General features: G+C 44.9%; 1 protein-coding gene across 1 annotated transcript in view; it reads right to left on the reverse strand.

Moving 5' to 3' along the window:
- Positions 1 to 10,662: 10,662 nt before the first annotated feature.
- The window catches only part of LOC308300980 (uncharacterized protein), a gene marked incomplete at both ends in the record, with an annotated part of 24,253 nt that continues 14,915 nt past the window's right edge, over positions 10,663 to 20,000 (reverse strand). The window contains 5 exons of the mRNA XM_080744876.1: positions 10,663 to 11,426; positions 11,958 to 12,240; positions 14,634 to 14,811; positions 16,666 to 16,801; positions 19,618 to 19,745. Of these exons, the coding sequence (XP_080601002.1) occupies positions 10,663 to 11,426; positions 11,958 to 12,240; positions 14,634 to 14,811; positions 16,666 to 16,801; positions 19,618 to 19,745 (1,489 nt within the window). The remainder of the gene's footprint in view (positions 11,427 to 11,957; positions 12,241 to 14,633; positions 14,812 to 16,665; positions 16,802 to 19,617; positions 19,746 to 20,000) is intronic.

The raw sequence follows: 20,000 nt of genomic DNA on the forward strand, positions 1-20,000 counted from the left end.
CAATATAAATGGCAAATGTGCAAATGAGGGAACCAGACTTGTTGGTTTGTCTTAAACGTTCCACCTGTGCCTTACGAGTGTTAGTTTTCTGTCCACGTGAAAGGGATGCAGCGGTCCCTAACTGTGTTGTATTGAGTTTCTTTGTCTTGTCTTAATCAGCTCTTAATCCTTCCTTTGTTCTCTCTGGTGGAGGTTGACCCAAAGGACATATCTCTCATCAGTCATTAACATGGGATTAACCAGCAATGCAACAAAACTACTGGCACACTCACTGCCACCCATGAAAACGCTCATGCACACGCACACACACACACACACGCACAAACGCACACACACACATGCACGCGCGCACGCACGCGCGCACGCGCACACGCACACACACACACACACACACACACACACACACACACACACACACACACACACACACACACACACACACACACACACACAACACACACACACACACACACACACACACACACACACACACACACACACACACACAGTGTACACGAGCAAGCAGATATTTTTCAAGCATTCCCTAACCCTCGTTTACAAGAGCATTCAAGGTGCACAAACCTTCAGAACACACCATCCATCCACCTCTCTCAACCACTTGTGGTTTTCTTTCTCAGTACAACTCTCTGTATATTTCTGGCATCATGGCAATCTTTCCACTAAGGGCAGCCACAACTGTTTGTGAATCATGTGTTACAGTCTACTTCAAAGAATTGTTCTATCAATATGTCATGAATTATATGATGATTATAGGACTGACCTTTATCTGACTGACCCAGTGCATGTGTTGAATCACTCTCATCTGCGTAAGCATATTGATACACTTGACACCATGACAATCAACTTTAGCAGATAGACTGACTGACGTCTGTGGTCAAAGATACGAGATGCATGTTCTATTCCTATTCCTATTCATTCTGTTCTTGTCCTTGTCTCATATCTTCTGGCCACGTCACGTCTCCAATACTGTATTATATTCTCTATGTGTGTAATAAACTTCGGAACATGCTGTGTGACACAGCCTGGCGTCATCTTGTTCTCCACGCACACGGCTCAACTGAATCATCACTCATGTGCCCTTAGTTAGAGGGAGACCACATTGTTGGTCAACGGAAATCTCAACAATGAAACAATCAAGCAATGGATTTGTATGTATCTAAAGTAATCTAGCATGCTTTTGAAACCTTGCTGTTGTTGCCCACCTGTAGCTCTTATCTTAGCCTTTAAAGACCATCACTCTTGGTCTTGGCATGGGTCGGTGGTTTAATGGGTAACTCATTCCACATACAAATACCATCTGTCTCCGATCAAGCTAATTTGTGCTGTGTAGACGTGCACAGGCATGTCCTGGGTCTTTACTAATACCAACACACCCAGATAACCCCACTGATGACCAACCCCGCTAGCAGGCTAATCAGTGACCACAAATGATGGTCTCTATAGCCACTAAGCTAACAGGGCGCAGCTGCAAATGAAGGGACATGTAAACTCAGCATACGTTCTGTCTTGTTAAGCTTGAGTTATACTTGGTTACGTGTGGATGTCGCGCACCAAAAACAGCAGAGCTATAGGTTCACAAATGATGCGTTGTGCTGTGACACATTGCTGGCTTGTAAATGTGCCATTTTTGGTGCCCAACACGGCACGCAACCAAGACTGTATAAGTCAAGCGTCAGCAACCGAGAGCTAAGGAAACAGGCTTGTACCGTAGGAAAAACCTCAATAAGGATACGGTCAAAATGTGAGAGACAGTGACTCTTAGGTCAAGGTTCACTGCTCTGTCTACACAGGTAGAGGGGACCGTTGAGGTACAAAGAGTAGTATAGTATACAGTATACAGAATTCTCCCTTTTCAGGCAACAAACTCCCTACTCTTCTAAAAGCCCCGAGCAGCCCTGTGATCCGTCGTGGTGCCAGTGAGTTTGAATAACAGCATTAATGACAGGTTGCCTTAAGCCGGCTGGCATATGGAGAGAAACCATGTTCATAAAAATAACAACCCCGCTGCCCTCTGCAAACCAACCGGTCTGAATAAGACATATTAACGATACTTCCACTGAATGAGTGGAAGATGTCCAGTAAATGTAGCCTAAGGGGGGGAAAGAGAGATTCCATAATGGGACATATTCAGAGGCCAAAGAGCCATTTTAATTGGCTATCCATAGAGGATACCATAATGGCTCCGTCCCGGGATATGATATGATGTGACCCTTCCAGGTTTCATCCCAGCACCTCTTATAGTTACATGACCTCATGAATGGAATGTCCCAACACAGCAGACTGTGTCACATGAACTCTTAATGACCTCAGCAGCCATGACCACTATACCAGGAAACCCACATCAGTGTGTCTCATGAGGTGACACTGGTACATACTGTACATACAGTACATACAATACACTGCTTTAGAACACTAAGATGGATGGAGGAGCGTTGTAGAACTACACTATTGGTCTGGACCACCCGCTGAGAGACAGAGATACTGACCTTGACATTCTCACCCTGTTTTTCAGTGTCCCTCCCTCTCTCTCTCTCTCTCTCTCTCTCTCACACACACACACACGGGCACACGCACACACACACACACAGACACACGCACGCACGCACGCACGCACGCACGCACGCACACACACACACACACACACGTGTCACACACACACACACACACACACACACACACACACACACACACACACACACACACACACACACACACACACACACACACACACACACACACACACACACACCACAAATTATTTTGGGGGGGTCCCCAGATGATTAACCTAATGTGCAACATTGTTTTCTCACTCAACAGTAAACAAACCAACATAAAGTTTAAGTGTATAGAGGGTATCTATACACATTCCTAAAGTGACAATTAAGACATCTAAAGTGACAAATTTAACATCCAAATTGTCAAATTGTAGAGGCTAAAATTGTGAAAATAGACGATCTACATGCTCACAACGCCTTGCAACGCGAGACGTTTTGAGCAGGTAGATCGTCTATTTTCACAATAGAACCGTGTTATACAAAATGTAATGCTTCAACTCTCCCAACTCCATGCAGTGCTTGTCAGGGTGGGGGGGACAGGGGTCCCCAGTTGATTATTTTGGGGGTCGCAGCCTGAAAAGGTTGAGAACCACCGCTGTAGAGGACATATGGTGGTAGGTGGTATATGAAGAGAGGCCAGGTCTGGCACATCACTCACAGACATTGGTGGAGTTTGACTGAACCACAAAGAATCTCTTTCAGTCTCTGCAGTCCTAATTCTCTCACCCCACAAAGCCAGGGGATGTACTGTATGTATGTGTGCAAAAACGTACTCCTGGCACCCTGCGCATGCTTTGTCTCCAAAGACAAGCACCATGATTAACGGGTTGTTGTAGTCGAGGTCGAACTCAAATTAGCTTCAACAGATCATGTAGCCTAAACACTTGTGTAAGGTATACTTTCACTGCATCCAATGCGTAACTATAGTGCATCTCTGTACTAAATTCAGCTTTATTTGAAAAAAAAAAAGAAAAAAAGTTTTCCATCGCACGCACGCACACATGCTGTATATAAACCCGATATACAGTAACTATACACAAGATAACAGTGGCCAAAAATGTATGAAAGTACACACAAGTAAACATTTTGTAATAATTTATTATATTTATCTTTGTTTTATTTTTCCTGTATGAATATATGAATATGTATTTCCATTGCCCTTTTTCTTTTTTGCATGGTTTTGTTCTCACGTTCTTTATAGCATTATGCTCACAGCAAATGAACCTTGGCAAAGACATGGAAAGATAGCAGGAAGCAGCCACCAATGTTTGGTTTGAGCATGCTCACTGTAGCATGCATGTAACAGCAATTTTACGCCACAGCTGTAGCCATGGATACATCTGTATTCCAACCATACATAATTGATCTAGTTTCCATACCTTTTGGTTTTACCCATCGCTCATATAACACATAGACCATTCAGACTCGGCCCCATTCAACTCTCATCTCTCAGCAAAGATTAGAAGAGCGACAATCCCCTGGCTCTGACGTTTCACGAACTCTGGGTCAAGGATAGAAAACAGGACACGAGGGTTGGTATGGTTGGGGCCTAATGTGAGCACTCGAGTGTTTTATTGGGCTTGTGTGATCCAGGGAGACAATGACTTAGGATCTTTGGCGTGCAAGTGCTTACTTAAAGGGATATAACATTTTCAAAAAAACTTTTGGTAATTTTATCATCTAATCAGGCTTTTATGAATACCCTGAACAGTTTTTAATTAGCTTGATTGAATATTTAGATATTTGATGTAAATGTTACCAGGCCCTCCAGGCCCAGGGCCTCTCCCCACACACACCCATTGTAACTTCAAACTTAATTTTAACCATGATAGATTCATTAAAAACACCCATTATCTTTTCTGGTGACTCATACTATCCTCCTAATGTGTGAGCAGGCAGATAACTTTTTTCATTTATTTTTAATAATTATTTATTTGTATTTCATTTTTTCCATTTTCCCAAATAATTATTAAAAATAAATGAAAAAAGTTATTGAAAAAACACGGCCTGCTCACGTATTAGGAGGGTACTATGAGTCACCAGAAAAAAATAATGGATGTTATCTATCATGGTTAAAATGGAGTTTGAAGTTGGGTGTGTATGTGGAGAGAGGCCCTTCCACTGCTCCCTGTTGAAAGTGGAATTAAAAATGGCAAAAGTAATCAAAAGTAATCAAAAGAAGTCAAAAATATTTTTGAGCAGGATCTCCTCGTTGGTCTGTGGGAATACACTGAGGACAATAGCTGGAGCTATTTTGACCATGCATGCACCTCATCATGTCATGGTTCCGTAGCACCACTAAGGCTTTAAAAACAAGGCTTCAGGCAGACCAAAACAAACTGGTCAGGCTACGGCCTCACACCTAGAACTCACCTAACCCCTGCTCATTATGCTAGATAGGAGCAGGGGTTATGTATTTATGTGAGCATATGTACAGTATGTCCCACCCCATCCTACACTTGCCATGCAAGCTTTGTGGGACGCTTACTGAAATTAACTCATAAATAACACTGCTCACTTCACACCGGGTGTGATTTTCTTTAATTATTACTTGTTTGGTGTTTTGCATAATTATTGTCTGTCTTTAAATGTCTCCATGAATGGAATACACAAGACCAGGGGTCTTCAACGTTTTCAGGCCGGGGACCCCCAAACTGATGGGGAGATGGAGCAGGGACCCCCTACCACCTCGTAGGGTGGGGGGGTCGGGGCTACGACATATTTTTTATTTTAAACATGTTCAAGTTACAGCGAGCAGGGTGGGCCGTACCACAACCATTTCTAAACATACTACTTATTAACTGAGAACAAATGTCAATACTATCAACAATATGTCAATTGCATAGTAATCATGTATTCAAGCTATTCAAAATGGATAGAATCATGATTTATTTTTTAAATAAATGTGGAAAAAGGCAAAAAAAAAGAAGAAAAAAAAAAAACATTTTTTGAAATCTTTTTTTTTTTTTTTTTTTTTTTTTTTAAGCAATAATTTCGCGGACCCCCTGCAGTACCTCCGCGGACCCCCTAGGGGTCGCGGACCCCCTGTTGAAGACACCTGCACAAGACCATAATAGAAATCAAGCCTGTTGGGCTTTTTGTGTTATCCTTTTAGCAACTTTTGTATACATCTGTACCACTGTACCTTTTTGCAAACTGTTAATAATGTAGTCCAGGTCCTGGATTCAAGTCTGACTTGAGTCACAATAACTTGGACTTGAGTATCTGTGACTTACTTGACTCTGACTTGGAAGTTTTCTGACTTGAACTTGGAATAGTCAAAATGACATAAAAGTACATTTAAAATATAAGTTATCTGGTATTCTAATTAAGTATAGTGAGAGTTACAGTACTAAAATGCACGTATGGTGAACAGTTTGATCATGAGCGCAAGTGGAGGGGGAAACACGTGAATTTGGAGCTTTGTCACAACCAAGAGTCTTGACTGGTCATTGAGCGACTTGGACTTGAAGTATGATGACTTGGACTTGGGACTGGAGACTTGACTTGGACTTGTAGGCTTTTAGTGTAATGATTGTTAGGGAGAGAAGAAGCGTGCGTGCGTGCGCGCGTGCGTGCGTGCGTGCGTACGTGCGTGCGTGTGTGCGTGTGTGCGTGTGTGTGCGTGTGTGCATACGTTTCTGTGTGTTCGTACACCTCCATATACATATGACTAATGTTTACTTGTGTGTGTGTGTGTGTGTGTGTGTGTGTGTGTGTGTGTGTGTGTGTGTGTGTGTGTGTGTGTGTGTGTGTCCTTCCTTCCCATGAGGACAGATTGAGCCCGCTGAGGTGTGGAGCCATACCCCCCCACCACACACACACACACACACACACACACAATATATATCGGGTGCCACTACATTCATTGAATTATTCAGTGGCCCCTGAGTGCCACGAGGCAGCAACCAGATTCCTCTATCTCTGTTCAGCACGCCTCATTATTCATGATTCAAGATGGAGAGATGAGGAGAGACAAGGACATGGAGGGGAGAGACGAGAGCGACAGAGAGAGAGAAAGAGAGAAAGAGAGTGTTTAGTCGGAGATTATTTGCACAAACAGGTATTTGTTGCTTCTAAGTTTTGATTGGGTGGACTGGACAACGATGGAGAGCAGTATCAAAACAACAAAGAAATACAGAGAACACTTCCCACATTTTCTTTAAATTTTCTCTGAATATAAAAATCACACCCGTGTGAACTGAGCGGTGGTTCCCCCCCCCCCCCCCCCCCCCCTTCCCCCCTGTGTGTGTGTGTGTGTGTGTGTGTGCGCGCGTGTGTGTGTGTGTGTGTGTGTGTGTGCCTGGTCTGGCCTGGCCTGAACAACAGCGCCCCTCCCTTAACATGTGTGGTCAGAAAAGGTTACTGCAGGCTACAGACAGACAGACAGACAGACACGCAGACAGACAGACAGACCCACACACACGGCCACGTATAGGAGCGTTGTGACCACCGCTCAAAAAGGGACTAAAGCCATAGAAATGCATTTATACGGACAATGGAAATATATTTTCATTTTATTTTGGCCATTGTATCTTATCAGTTTGGGTTTGTTGACTAGCCTACGTGTACGACGTGTGTGGAGAGACATAGAACCACAAAACAACAAACTCAATTTCTATGTGTGTACAAAATATTTATTTAAGATCCATGTGAATAAGAGTCACAATTAGCAGTGCATCCAGCACTTCACAGTGTAACAGGTGAGAGTACACAGTAAAGTCCTCTGCGTTAATTCATCCATTTGACACACTGAGCAGCACGCATAAATGTACATTTATTATACACATTCATAAGTTCTCAGAGTTAAATGAACGCTGAGGATTTCACTGTGTAAAATGACCAAATATGGGCATAATGGGGATGAAACATAAAGGACACAGCAGTGAAAGTGACAGTGAAAGTGAAGGCTGGCCAGGTGTCCCCAGATTCCCCAGATTGTCTCAGTGTCGCTTCCTCTCCATTGTGTTTACTCTTTGGCACTATAGATTACAGGCTGCTCATGGTGCTCTCGTGGAGACATTGGTCTCGTGGGTAAGTGCTCGATCTAAGAAGCCATACATTAGGGGTGGGCGATATGGTGAGAAATATCGTATGCCTTTTCAGAGATATCGTATATATATATTTTGATACAATGAGGGAGCCTTGTTGAATTGTTAATACAGAGATTCATTGCAGAATTCATTTAAACCTGCATTTTGGTCTAAATCAGTAGTTCTCAAACTTTAAAATGTCACGGTCTCCCTTTATCTCTGTATGAAACCAAATGGACCATTTCATTTCTATACTGTCAGAGTTACATACTCGTCAGGGTAAATTTAAACCTCCCAAAAGGAACCCAGAGAGTCCCTGGACCCCACTTGTGATATTGTATTGTTTCATATCACCCACCCCTACCATACATACAGAGCCAAATCACAGTGTAAATATAACACATTTACTGTAAAAACTGGCCCTTTCAGAACCATTCATATGAACACATTTTGCTGTGTGGCAAGTTCAGATTCACTGTTTGCCATCTATGACTTGTGAGTGTGTCTTCCCTCGGAAATATACTTGACAATTTCCTTGTCTACACAGAAACATCCTGAGTGTTAATTTGACTGAGAGAATGGGCCCTCGTTAATCAATTCCCTTCCCTCCCTCAGTGAAGAGGTCGCATATGTGATGGATGAAGGAAGACTTTAGGAAGACTAAGGTTGAAACGTTGCAATTGTTTGGGAGTTTTAGACCAGTGTGCGGATGTTTTTAACATTCTAATTGATAAAATGAATATCAGAGATCTAAATACTGAATCAAGCAACAGGAGCCAGACGTTTGATGGAATAAACAATAGGTATTTTATGTTTGTGACCTTTGTCAAAAAATGTGTTCAGGAAAATAAAAGAAGACATATCATAAGTTGTTTTCTGATCTCTTGTTTTTTACAAAAAATAAAATAAAATTACATATTGTGCAGAATGTGCACAATATGTAATCTAATTGAGGTAAATTTAGGTTTAAAATTTAGGTTAAAGAGCAGAGTAAAGCCCCTATCAGAGTCCAAGGTGAAGAGCTATCCACCGAAAATTCTAGGTGGAAAGCTTTCCACCTCAAGTCAGAAAATAAGTGGAGGCCATCATAGTCAGTCAAGGTGAAGTCCTATTCACCGTGACTGACTGGTCCAGGTCGACCAATCAGTGAACGGGGTGAAGAGCCTATCTGTCTGAAAGTAAAAACAGAGAGATGTGTCGGGACTCGTGGTGGAAAGCTCTTCACCGCGCGGAATGACGTAACGTTGTAGTTTTATGACTCAAAAAGACTACACCGCGGTGGATAGCTCTTCACCACGGTACCGACTCTGATAGGGGCTTTAGTTTCTGACTATGCAGTATTTGCGCTGGCAGATTCGTCAGGTTTCCAGGCTAGACATCCCAATGCATTCCGCTAAACCTCTGGCCCCAGTTTGCCTCCCGGTGCCTGATGAACACCGAGGAATTTGCCAGCTGGAATTGCTGGACCAAGAAAGTGACATATCGGTCCTCTCCTTATTGTGGCACGGTGGCTCACAGCAAGAAGGTCCTATAGTGTTTGAGTCCTACTCTCGACTGGGCCATTCTTACGTGGAGTTCCCCATGTGTTCATGTGGGATTACTCTGTTTCAAAAAATGACATGCATGTTAGGGACATAATCCTGCCACTGCCCTTGACCTGTGGTGTTAGAGATGCAGCAGGTTCTTGGGTGCTAGAGAATGGCTGCTCTTAACAGTTCTACTGCCAGATATTATTTATTTATTGGGGCTGTTGCCAGCAAAAAGCAGCTTACCTTTGCGATGTTATAGAAAATTATCTATTGATGATTTTCAAACTAATTCTTTCTACAATGGACACTCATATGTGTACTTGAGCCAAGCTGGCGGCAGAGGGCAGCCTTATGCAAAGATTAATGTGAATTGGGGCGCTCCGCTTGCCATACATTCAGAGCATAGAAATGCATTTTCTAGAACAGATCCACAGAAAACAGCCAGGAAGTGATTTGGGACTCCATTATTGTTTACGGGCGGTGGATTTTTGAGAGCAGCGTTACGGGATATGTTTTTACTGTACACGGCGGCGCGAACCCTCATCAGCTTACAATCATCAGACAAGGTAAAAAGAACAAGCCGTATTGGCAACGAGCTGGGTTGAAAATTGGGGGCGAACGGCAACGTCCGAAGAGTTAATGCAGAGTTAAATTAACACTCAGGATGTGTGTGTCTGTGTGTGTATATGTGTGTGTGTGTCCTCCCCTTTGGTCAGAAACAACAGTACTATCTTCCCTCTTTGTACAGCGGTCACATACTGCTACCCTGCTCCCTTCCTCAGACACAGAAGTCAGTATACAGCAGGGGTCTTCAACGTTTTCAGGCCAAGGACCCCTTAGTTGAGAGAGAGATGAAGCAGGGACCCCCACAACCTTTTCATACATTCCATATAGTTTCATGTGTATTTTGGATTCATGTCAATTTGTGTTTTCAGATATTTAACCACTTGAACTGTCAATACTTAGTAAACTTGGCCTTTCACTCTGTACTTAGTCTGCTCTTTTTCCCCTCTACACCAAAGCTCTTTGCCAAAAATAGCCGATCTACAAGCTCACAACGCCTCGCGCTGCTTGTAGATCTGCTATTTTTGACTAAAGTTCTCAGAATATGGTCGCTAGGGTTCAAGTGGTTAATGTAAAAAAGGAGAAAAAAAAGTTTCTATCACTCAAAGATTTGGAGGACCCTCTGTAGTAACACTGAGGACCCCCTAGGGGTCCCGGACCCCCTGTTGAAGACCCCTGGTATACAGTCTATATCGTCACTGTCGGGCAAAAACTTTGTATCTCCAAGTTTCAAATTTGTATGTTTTTTTTTTTGCAAAGTAAAGCCCTGCTTCACCATACAAGGCTGTTGCACAAAAGTAGTGAAAACAGCAGATCTACAAGCACACAACGCCTTGTGGTGCGAGGCGTTGTGTGCTTGTAGATCGGCTGTTTTCACTAGTTTAAATACAAAACAAACGGTTTTGGACATACAAGGTTTCCACCTGACAATGACAAATTATGTTCTATGTTTGATGAGTGTCAGTAGTCCATGCTGTGCAGCTGGTTCTTCCTGTCAGTTTTACCCTGCAGAGCCGTGGGGAGCAGCGGGAGGTTCAAGTCCGCCATGCGGCGCTGGAGAGACGAGCGCAACTGAACAGAGTTCCTCTTCACTCCGCTCATCCCTCCTCCTCCTCCTCCCGTCCCTCTCTCCCCCCCTCCCATCCGCTCTCCTCTCCTCCCCTTCTCCTGCCGCAGGCTCTTGATGACCAGCGTGTGCTGACGCTGGGCGGGGAAGGCCGGAGGCTTGGACCCGTTCACCAGGAGCCCCGGGGGTCCGGGCCGGGTCAGCCCCACCCACGTCACCTTCCTGGCCGCGCCGTCCTTTGGGCCGACGTTGCGCAGGCGGGGGAGGGGGGCGGACGGAGACGTCTGGGCGGCCTCCATCGAGGCCGCCCGCTCTCGGTCCGGCGGGTGCGCCGCGTCGGAGTCCAGGAGCATCCTGGGAGAGATCCCAGTCTTTTCCGCGGAGTAGAAGGTCTGCAGCTTCTCCAGGCGCTCGTTGATGCCGTTGACGACGTGGTGGGGATGCTCGTCGTGGTAGAAGTCCGAGCCGGGGTCCGCCGAGCCGTCCGAGTGCGTGGTCCTGAGCAGGTGGGCGGGGCGGGCGGGCCTGGACGGGACGCCGTCTCGCGCTGCTGGCTCGGCGCCCGCGGGGACTTGGCATGGGGCGGAGTCGCACAGCTTGGTGGCGGAGCTTTTGGGAGGAGACAGATGGACAAGCTCCCTGTCGCCAAACAGTGACACTGGAAAGGACCCGCAAGCGCACACGCACGCGCACACGAGACATCACACACGCACACACATATAAACAGACCTCGTGTTACTGATTGATTGATTTGATTGATTTTTCTTTATTTTAGTGTCATGCTTCCGAGGAAGCCCAGCCCATATGGACTTACAGGACACTTTTACATTTCATTTAACAAAAAACAATTCACTGACATAACAATTCACACAAACAATGATCAAACAAATAGCCAACTTTAACACTCAAGCTACTAACACTCAAGCTACTCATGTTACTATATTTAAGTCCAAATACTGAAATCAGAAATGTGAGTAAATGTGCACGAGTGCCTAAATGAGTGTGTGTGTCAGAGCAATGAAGTGCTATATTCTTTTTTTTCTTAAAAAAAAAGAACATTCTTTTTTAATGTAGAAAAAGAAAATAGAATTTCTTTCTCGAGCCGTGACCCATAAACATTGGTCTGTCACCCACAAATGGTCCCGACACTGGGAAACAGTGATGTATTGTATATATATATCCTACCTACCTTCAGGGAACAGCGTCTCTCGGGTGTCCACAGTGATGGCGATCTCCTCGTCGGTGATGCCCTCCTCCGTGGACAGAGGAGCGGTGGAGGGCGAGGGCAGGCGGGGGGGGAGGGGCGGGGAGGCAGAGGGCGGGCGGTTCTCCTCATCGTCCTTGGTGAGAGCCGTCCGGGGGGGCGGCGGCTCCTCCAGCCTCTTCCTGTTGCTCTGACCCCCCGCCGTCTGCGGTTGGCTCCTCAGAGGCCGGCCGGACGCTTTAGGGGCCTTCTCATTGGCCGGCTCGTTCTAAAGGCGAAACAGTGTTTTTGCTGTCAAAGGGGCAGGTGGCCAAAAACCACGCAGCAAATGCAAAGGCCAAGGAAGTATTTTGACATAATAGTGAATATTCCTTTTACTATTTAGAACTTTACACCGGAGGTCATTTGAGGTCGGACTAGGCTGAAACACTGCCCAATTACGGAGATAATCATAGTACTGACGTCATAGTTCTGATGTCATAGATGACTGACGTTATAGAGTCCTCGCATTCAAAAATATCCTATATTTTTGGCCAATCTCTCTATGACTGTTAGACTGCCTTCAAACTGACTGGGCTGGGAAAATCAACCAGACAGACACCAAGGGACTAAATCGTGTCTGTGATGGTCAAGACAAAGTGTGTGTGTGTATGTGTGTGTGTGTGTGTGTGTGTGTGTGTGTGTGTGTGTGTGTGTGTGTGTGTGTGTGTGTGTGTGTGTGTGTGTGTGTGTGTGTGTGTGTGTGTGTGTGTGTGTGTGTGCGTGCGTACGTGCGTGCGTGCGTGCATGTGTGCGTGTGTGAGAATGTGCGTGAAAAAATACTTGAGGGAATACTGGCATCAATACTTACAATCAAGGTACGCTCAGTGTATTACAAATCTCCAATAGTAAAACCTGCCCTGTCTGATGCAGACACATTAGTAACACACTAGCCTCGGAAACCCAGGCATTTTATTTTGGCGATAGGAAGAAAAAATTAAAAAGTAACACACAAACACAGTTAAACTGTGTTTATTTGTTTCTCTCTGTCTGTGTCCTGTGCGCTGCATGATGTATCTGATCGTGTGGCAGGCACGTGCAGAGGGAGGGGTATGCATTGTTTATTTTACTGTCCAATGACATGGGCCACGTTTTTGTGGGACATCTTGCTCTATTAGACATCGAATGCAATATATTTCTGGTGTGAAATGGCCCAAGGTACCCCCACAAAAAGACCATCCCAAAAATCAGTATATGTGCCCTTTTCTGGGGTTTGAGCACCTGCCCTCTCAGTGTGCTCTCTGCACGGCCCTGTTGTGTGGTCACTGGTCATAGTCTAATTAGTTATGGTTACTTTAAAAATTGGCCTGAAAAAAAAACATCTATCAGGATTCAGGAGACCACAAGAGGAGGTAAATGTAAATTCCCGTCAAAAGGAGGTGTCGTTCACTGCTGCCTTATAGTTTTGTATTTGTTGCTGACATTTATAATTGTGTTCATCTTTATGCTATGTTGATGAATTGAATACATAGGACCACGATGGAAACAAGTCTGCAGGACTTTTTTGTGCTTCCTTTTAGCCTTAATGTTTCACCGTACCCCGTGCTGTTTACATTTCTGACTAATGAATCAATCAATCAGTCTAATGACTAATGTAAACTAGCCTCCATAGGAACAGTGCATGGATACATAACCTTAGAAACAAGCTACAACTCCACGGTGCACACATGCGTGTCAGTCTAGGACAGGTGCTGTGTGGACAAGACAGACGTAGCAATCTTTATAACATTCACCAATAAGAACAAAACTACTTCACCTTAACATTGTTGGTGTAACTAAGATTCACTGAAAAATATCTATTTATTAATGGACAGCTTATGACCGATCAGCTAGTTCCACTCCATAGCCTGTATTCCATAACCTGGAGTGATGGTGGGGCTGAGACTAGCAATTCACTAAAATAATAATCGTTTTTATTGACTGAGAAATATTGCGTTCCTTGGCAGTGTCAGTGCGCACAAAAAATATGACGCTTTATTGGCCAAGTGTCAAGAAAAAAAAAAGAGATCTATCACAAATGCTAGTGTGGCAAGCAAGTACTTTGCGAGATTAACTGCAGACAACCAGGCTGCATACATGCTCAGGTCTGGAAGTAAATAGTACTAAAACAATGATGCATGTGTGAGTGTGCAGTAGTCAAGGGAAGGGTTAGTGTGACAGGAAGCGAGAGAGAGAAGGAAATGGAGGAGAAGAGAGTGGGGGCGATACCCTAATCAAAAAGCATAATTGGTTTATGATTAGGGTTCAGGAATCAGAGCTAACATTGGGGTCATGGATGTGGCCACGTGGTGGGGATGTTAGGGGTTCGGGAGTTAGAAACATATTGTCACTGTCGGGCAGAAACCTTTTATCTCCAAGTTTCAGATTTGTATGTTTTTCTTTTTTTCTTTTTTTCGTAAAGTAAAGCCCTGCTTCATCATACAAGACTGGCGCACAAAACTAGTGATCTACAAGATCTACAAGCCTCACACCACAAGGCGCTGTGTGCTTGTAGATCGGCTGTTTTCACGAGTTTAAATCATATTTAAAATGATAAATACAAAACGAACGGTTTTGGACATACAGGGTTTCCGACAACGATATACTAGTATACAGTATGTGTACCGGCACCCGTCTGTATACCTTGCTGCCCTTCCCCCCCTTCGGTCCTCTGCTGAGTTTGTTGAGCAGCAGGTGGTAGGAGGCCATGATGGCGGAGGGTCGGTTGGTGGTGAGTATCTGGATGACGTCAGACAGAGAGTAGCCCAGGGTCTCTGTCATGTAGGACAGCACGGACGAGTTGAGCTCCTCAGGATTCAGCCTGAGAGAGAGAGAGAGAGAGAGAGAGAGAGAGAGAGAGAGAGAGAGAGAGAGAGAGAGAGAGAGAGAGAGAGAGAGAGAGAGAGAGAGAATTAGGTACTGTATAGTAGACCACAGCTGGGTCCCTAGACCCAGCTGTGGTCTACTCTACAGTACCTAAGACCCCCAGGTCTTAGGTACTGACCCCCAGGGGTCCTTGTGTGGTACCAGGGGATCCCCATCAAAATGTCTTAAAGGGCCTACACCATGAATTTTTGTTTTTCCAATTTTTATGTATTTTCTTGGTGTCCCACCAGCAACTTCTATCCTCACAAAGTCCTATTTCTGACCATTGTGTCTTTCTCAGTTTATGGGCAGATCTATGTTAGCATGTCTCAGAACGGTCCTGATTGTGAAATGTCAGATTTGTGATGTCACAAGGCCTGAGAAGGAGGCAGGAGGAGCTGGGAGAGGGTTGGGGAGGGGTGGGCAGGCCTGAGAAGGAGGCAGGAGGAGCTGGGAGAGGGTTGGGGAGGGGTGGGCAGGCCTGCTGAGCAGGAGGTGGGGAGGAGTGTGGGGCCAAATCTGGCTCAATAGCGCAGTCCTCCCACTCAGGACAAGGTGGTACTGCAGCTGAAAATGCTCTGAAAGCCAGGCAGAAATGACAGGGGCTCTGTATTCAGGAGTGGTAATTTAGCCTCAAACCTTTTCAAAAACGTTTTTGGGACACAAACAGTGTTATATAAATTATTTTTAAATGCATGGTGTAGGACCTTTAATATAGCTACCTGAGAAGCATTTTTTTCTCCCAAGTAAAACACATTTTCTTGTACGAGTGAATCAACGAGTGAGTTTTTTAAATCTAAATTTCGCATCCACTGGGCCAAGCAAAGCTCTCTGATCGGGGCGTTGTGTGCTTGTAGATCAGCTGTTTTCACTACTTTTGTGCGATGGCCATATGATGAAGCAGTGCTTTACTTTGCGGAAAAATATGAAACTTGGAGATACAAGGTTTCTGCCCGACAGTGACGATAATACGATATATAGGCCTATATATATATATATATATATATATATATATATTTTTTTTTTTAAGCGAATATTTTTAACACAAATCTTTGCTTCTGGGGGTCATTGGCATAAAAAGATGGGGGTCTGTGGCCAAAAATATTTGGCGGTCCAGACAGACAGACAGACAGACAGACAGACAGACAGACAGACAGACAGACAGACAGACATTTCAGTGATAATTAATCATCAGCCTTTAGTCCGGTTCATGGTGGATGGCTAAGCAGTGAGCACTGAATGACAATAAAAGAAGGTGAACTGTGCCAAACTGAAAGGTTCTTGTTTGGTTCATGATGGAATCCAGGCAACACATTACTGCCAAGTGCAGCCGTATCCGATTGCATTTCCACAGCCCGCCAAATGCTGTAAAAATCATTTAGGCATGCCATAATATACAAACCCATTACAGTGCGTACCACAAGAATTTTCATTCTGTTCGAAAGTTCTACACCCTTTCCCCCCCCTTGGTTCCCACATTTAACAAGTCATCGTAACATAACTTTCATATGTGAGTAATTGTGCCTTTCTCTGTGCACCGGTCGCAACCATACATACAACAACATAACAATACCCCCACAAAACATATACAGACACTTCTAGGTAGTTCAGAATGTATTTTCTTTTGTTTGAGTCAAATTTGATCTAATTTTGTGAAAACATATTTCAAAGGTACAAATAATTAGTTTGGCTATTTCTATATGATTTGAAATGTGATATATGTGGATGTATATTGCAATACACAGTAACATTTACAATGTTCATTTAACACTGAGGATTTTACCGCGTGCGTGCGTGTGCATGTGCGTACCTGTTTTTATGGGAGAGGGAGTGCAGAGGTTTCTTAGCGTAGCCTTCGTTGATCCATCGCTCCTCCATAGCAGCTCTGATGCTGGGTCTCTTGGCAGGCTCCGGTTCCAGAAGAGACATCACGAACCCCACAGCCCCTGCAGCCAGGGACGTGCAGAGAATGTTAGAGAGGCAGGGTCTGACATTTCTAAAAAAGGCCTTTTGGTGGAAATATCGAAAATAGCAGACCTCCAAGCTCACAACGCGTTGTGCTGTGACGCGTTGTGAGCTTGATTGAGCAATCACTTAATCAATCAACGCACGCACGCACGCACGCACGCACGCACGCACACACACACAATACACTGTTCAACAACCATCCATACAGCTTCATTACCATATCTGTCATAGATCCAGCCCACAGTCAGGCTGGTTGTTTGTTTGTCTCGAGATGCGGTATCCTGATAACCCGCAGAACCTGAGGAGCAGACTTCCTCACGCAGCCCACAGTCCAAGTCCTTCCAACAACAACAACAACAACTCCAACTGTTGCTATCGATTGCCACACTTGCGGCAGAGCCAAGTGGAGTAAGTAAGTACGGTAAGTAGGTTGACGTGGCTTATTGTCGGTCTCTCAGCCTAGCAACAAGCGTGTCTATCCTCTTCTGGGAAATGGTCAAATGGATTGCTGAGGTGGAGCGAGCAGCCATGTACCATCAGCTCCCAGTGCTTACAGCGAATACATGAAAGGTCGACCTAAAACAAAACCGACCCAAACTCGTTTCCCAATGGGTCTGTGTCCTTAAGCTAGATGCAGAATAGACCGAAATCTAATCTTTGCTTCTGGGGGTCCCTGGAACAAAATATTTTGCGATAGGGGTCCATCCGTGGAACAAAATATTTTGAGATGGGGGTCCGCGGCCAAAAACACATTTTGGGGGTCCTTAACCACTGATAGGCACATTCTAAAAATGTCTTCTAAATCCTAACAGTTTTCCTGAAAAAACTTATGTTGCTATCATTGTTTCTCAAACTTTGTCATGTCAAGGAAACCCATAATGATATGTATTTGGCCACGGACCCCCAACGCAAAATATTTTGTTCCAGGGATCCCCAGAAGCAAAGATTAGATTTTTGTCTATCTAGCTTAAGGCCACAGACCCGTTGGGAAACTAGTTTGGGTCGACTTTGTTTTAGGTTGGCTTTTCCTGTTACCCTTACAGCATGTCTTAGTTACACAAGATGTGCTACTCATATGCAGAGTTGGCGGTGCCAGGGATCGAACCCAGCACTTAACGATCAAAGGGGGGTGCTGAGTGCTCCTCTATGGGGACCTTCCACGGGTCACAGACAGGTCAGAGAGAGATGGATGAGGCTGGCAGGGCACTGTGTCAGGAACCCATACTAGTGGCGAGCAAACTGACACTGTGGGAGCCAACCCAGGGCACAGCCAGGAAAGACAAGAAGCGCACCAACCTACGTAGATGCACTGCAGCGCGACAGCTTGGTTAACAACACTGTAGAGCTCGCTCCAGTGAATTGTGAATGGAAGGGGGGCTATGGGGGGTTGGTTTCTCTAGAGCGGGGCCCAATGAAGTTTGGCAACAAACAATAATAAAAAATACTAACAACAAACTAGATTCCCTCGCTTAGGGTATCGATAACACGAGCTTGAAACAACCTAATCACATCACACAACATGTAGCAAAGAAAGTTTAGGGATCATTTATCAGCATTATCCATCATTCCGTAAATACAAAGTATGATTTTAATGTATGGTTTCATAGAAGTCAGTCAATTGTCTTTCACATATTTATATATTTTATTTCATTTATTTATTCTATAAATATTCTTCATCACAATTGGGTTTGTGGGGAGGGGAAATAAGCCTTCACCCTCCTCCCTCCCCCCCTCCCGGAACCATCCCTGAGCTCAAGACTTTGATGCTATAGTATAGAGGGTGTGGAGGGCAGCGATTCAGGAGTCCCGAGTTGGTGTTGGCTAGACCGCACTCTTGCATCGTATCTGATGACTGAGCTACCCGGTTGTGTTTTTATTTGACTCACTTACCTAACTTATATAAGTCAAAGAGACCATTCAGGTCTCTTCGGGGGAAGGTTACAATGAAGGTCAAGATCAAAATGACATAATCAGTCATATCTCAGGAATGGAGAGACCTGTAGAACAAGAGATGTCAGCATGTTTCACAATTTATGTTTCTGTGATTTTGATCAATGTCTCAACTTCAGCGTGATCACGAGAGAGCTCTGGCTCGACCCTCTCAACCCCAGAAACAAGGCTATAGACACAGTAGCCGCGGTAAGACCGAATGCTAATTCCAACGACTCAAGACGCCAGGCTGTAATGTGTTGTTGCCCGCAGGCAACGGTGCTACAACTCATCTGATCTTATCAGTGTGGCGGGGGAATCGGACCTGTATTTGTCATCGCAGCGGTAACAGGAGCTGTGTTTGTTGCTGGTGACACCACGACAGAGTGTAGTGCAACGGGTCCATGTGTGAGAAAGAGAGATGCACAGTTTGAGGTGGTGAAGTGTTTCTGTCTCTCTTGACATTTGTTCCTCGTGGTCTTGCCACAACCGTGAAACAGTGGTAAATCAGCCAACAACCCACTCCCTCTCATGGTAAATGGCTTACATATTTTATAGTTGAAGGGTAAATACACAGTATATTTTTTAAAGCTCGGGTCCTTTCCGATCTTTTTGGGTAAATGCATTTTGGAAAGGCCCGAACGGACCCGTGGCTATTAGACCCTACCCTACCCTAACCCAAGGGACGAGTCAATATTTTAGACCCGAAACGGCTCGGTTCTCGGTTCGGGTCTCGGGTAATCGGGTCCTGGAAGACCTGTACTACCCTCTAATACACACCTTTACAGTATGTGTACAGGTGTGTATACAGGTGAGCACCAAGACACAAAGCTGCATGCGTTGAGAGCAATCAGGAGTGAGGTACCTTTGCTGATGTCGCTGGGGATCGAACCGATGTCTCCGTTGACCATCTTCTGGTGCAGCTGTTTGATGTTGAAGGGCTCCACGGTGAAGGGCAGCGTCCCTGTCAGCATGGCAAACATACTCACACCCCTGCACGCACACGCACACGCACACACACACACACACACACACACACACACACACACACACACACACACACACACGCGCACTTCCATCAAAAGGCTTACATAATCAGTCATATCTCAGGGACGGAGAACAAGAGATGTCAGTGCAGGCAGGGTTTGCGTTTCATGTTTCTGATTTTGATCAATGTCTCAACTTAAGCGTGATCACAAGAGCGCTCTGGCTTGACCCTCTGGACCCCAGGAAGCAGGCTATAGAGTC

The sequence above is a fragment of the Nannobrachium achirus genome (genome assembly GCF_963921795.1).
Source record: "Nannobrachium achirus genome assembly, chromosome: 16".
Taxonomy (NCBI): domain Eukaryota; kingdom Metazoa; phylum Chordata; class Actinopteri; order Myctophiformes; family Myctophidae; genus Nannobrachium; species Nannobrachium achirus.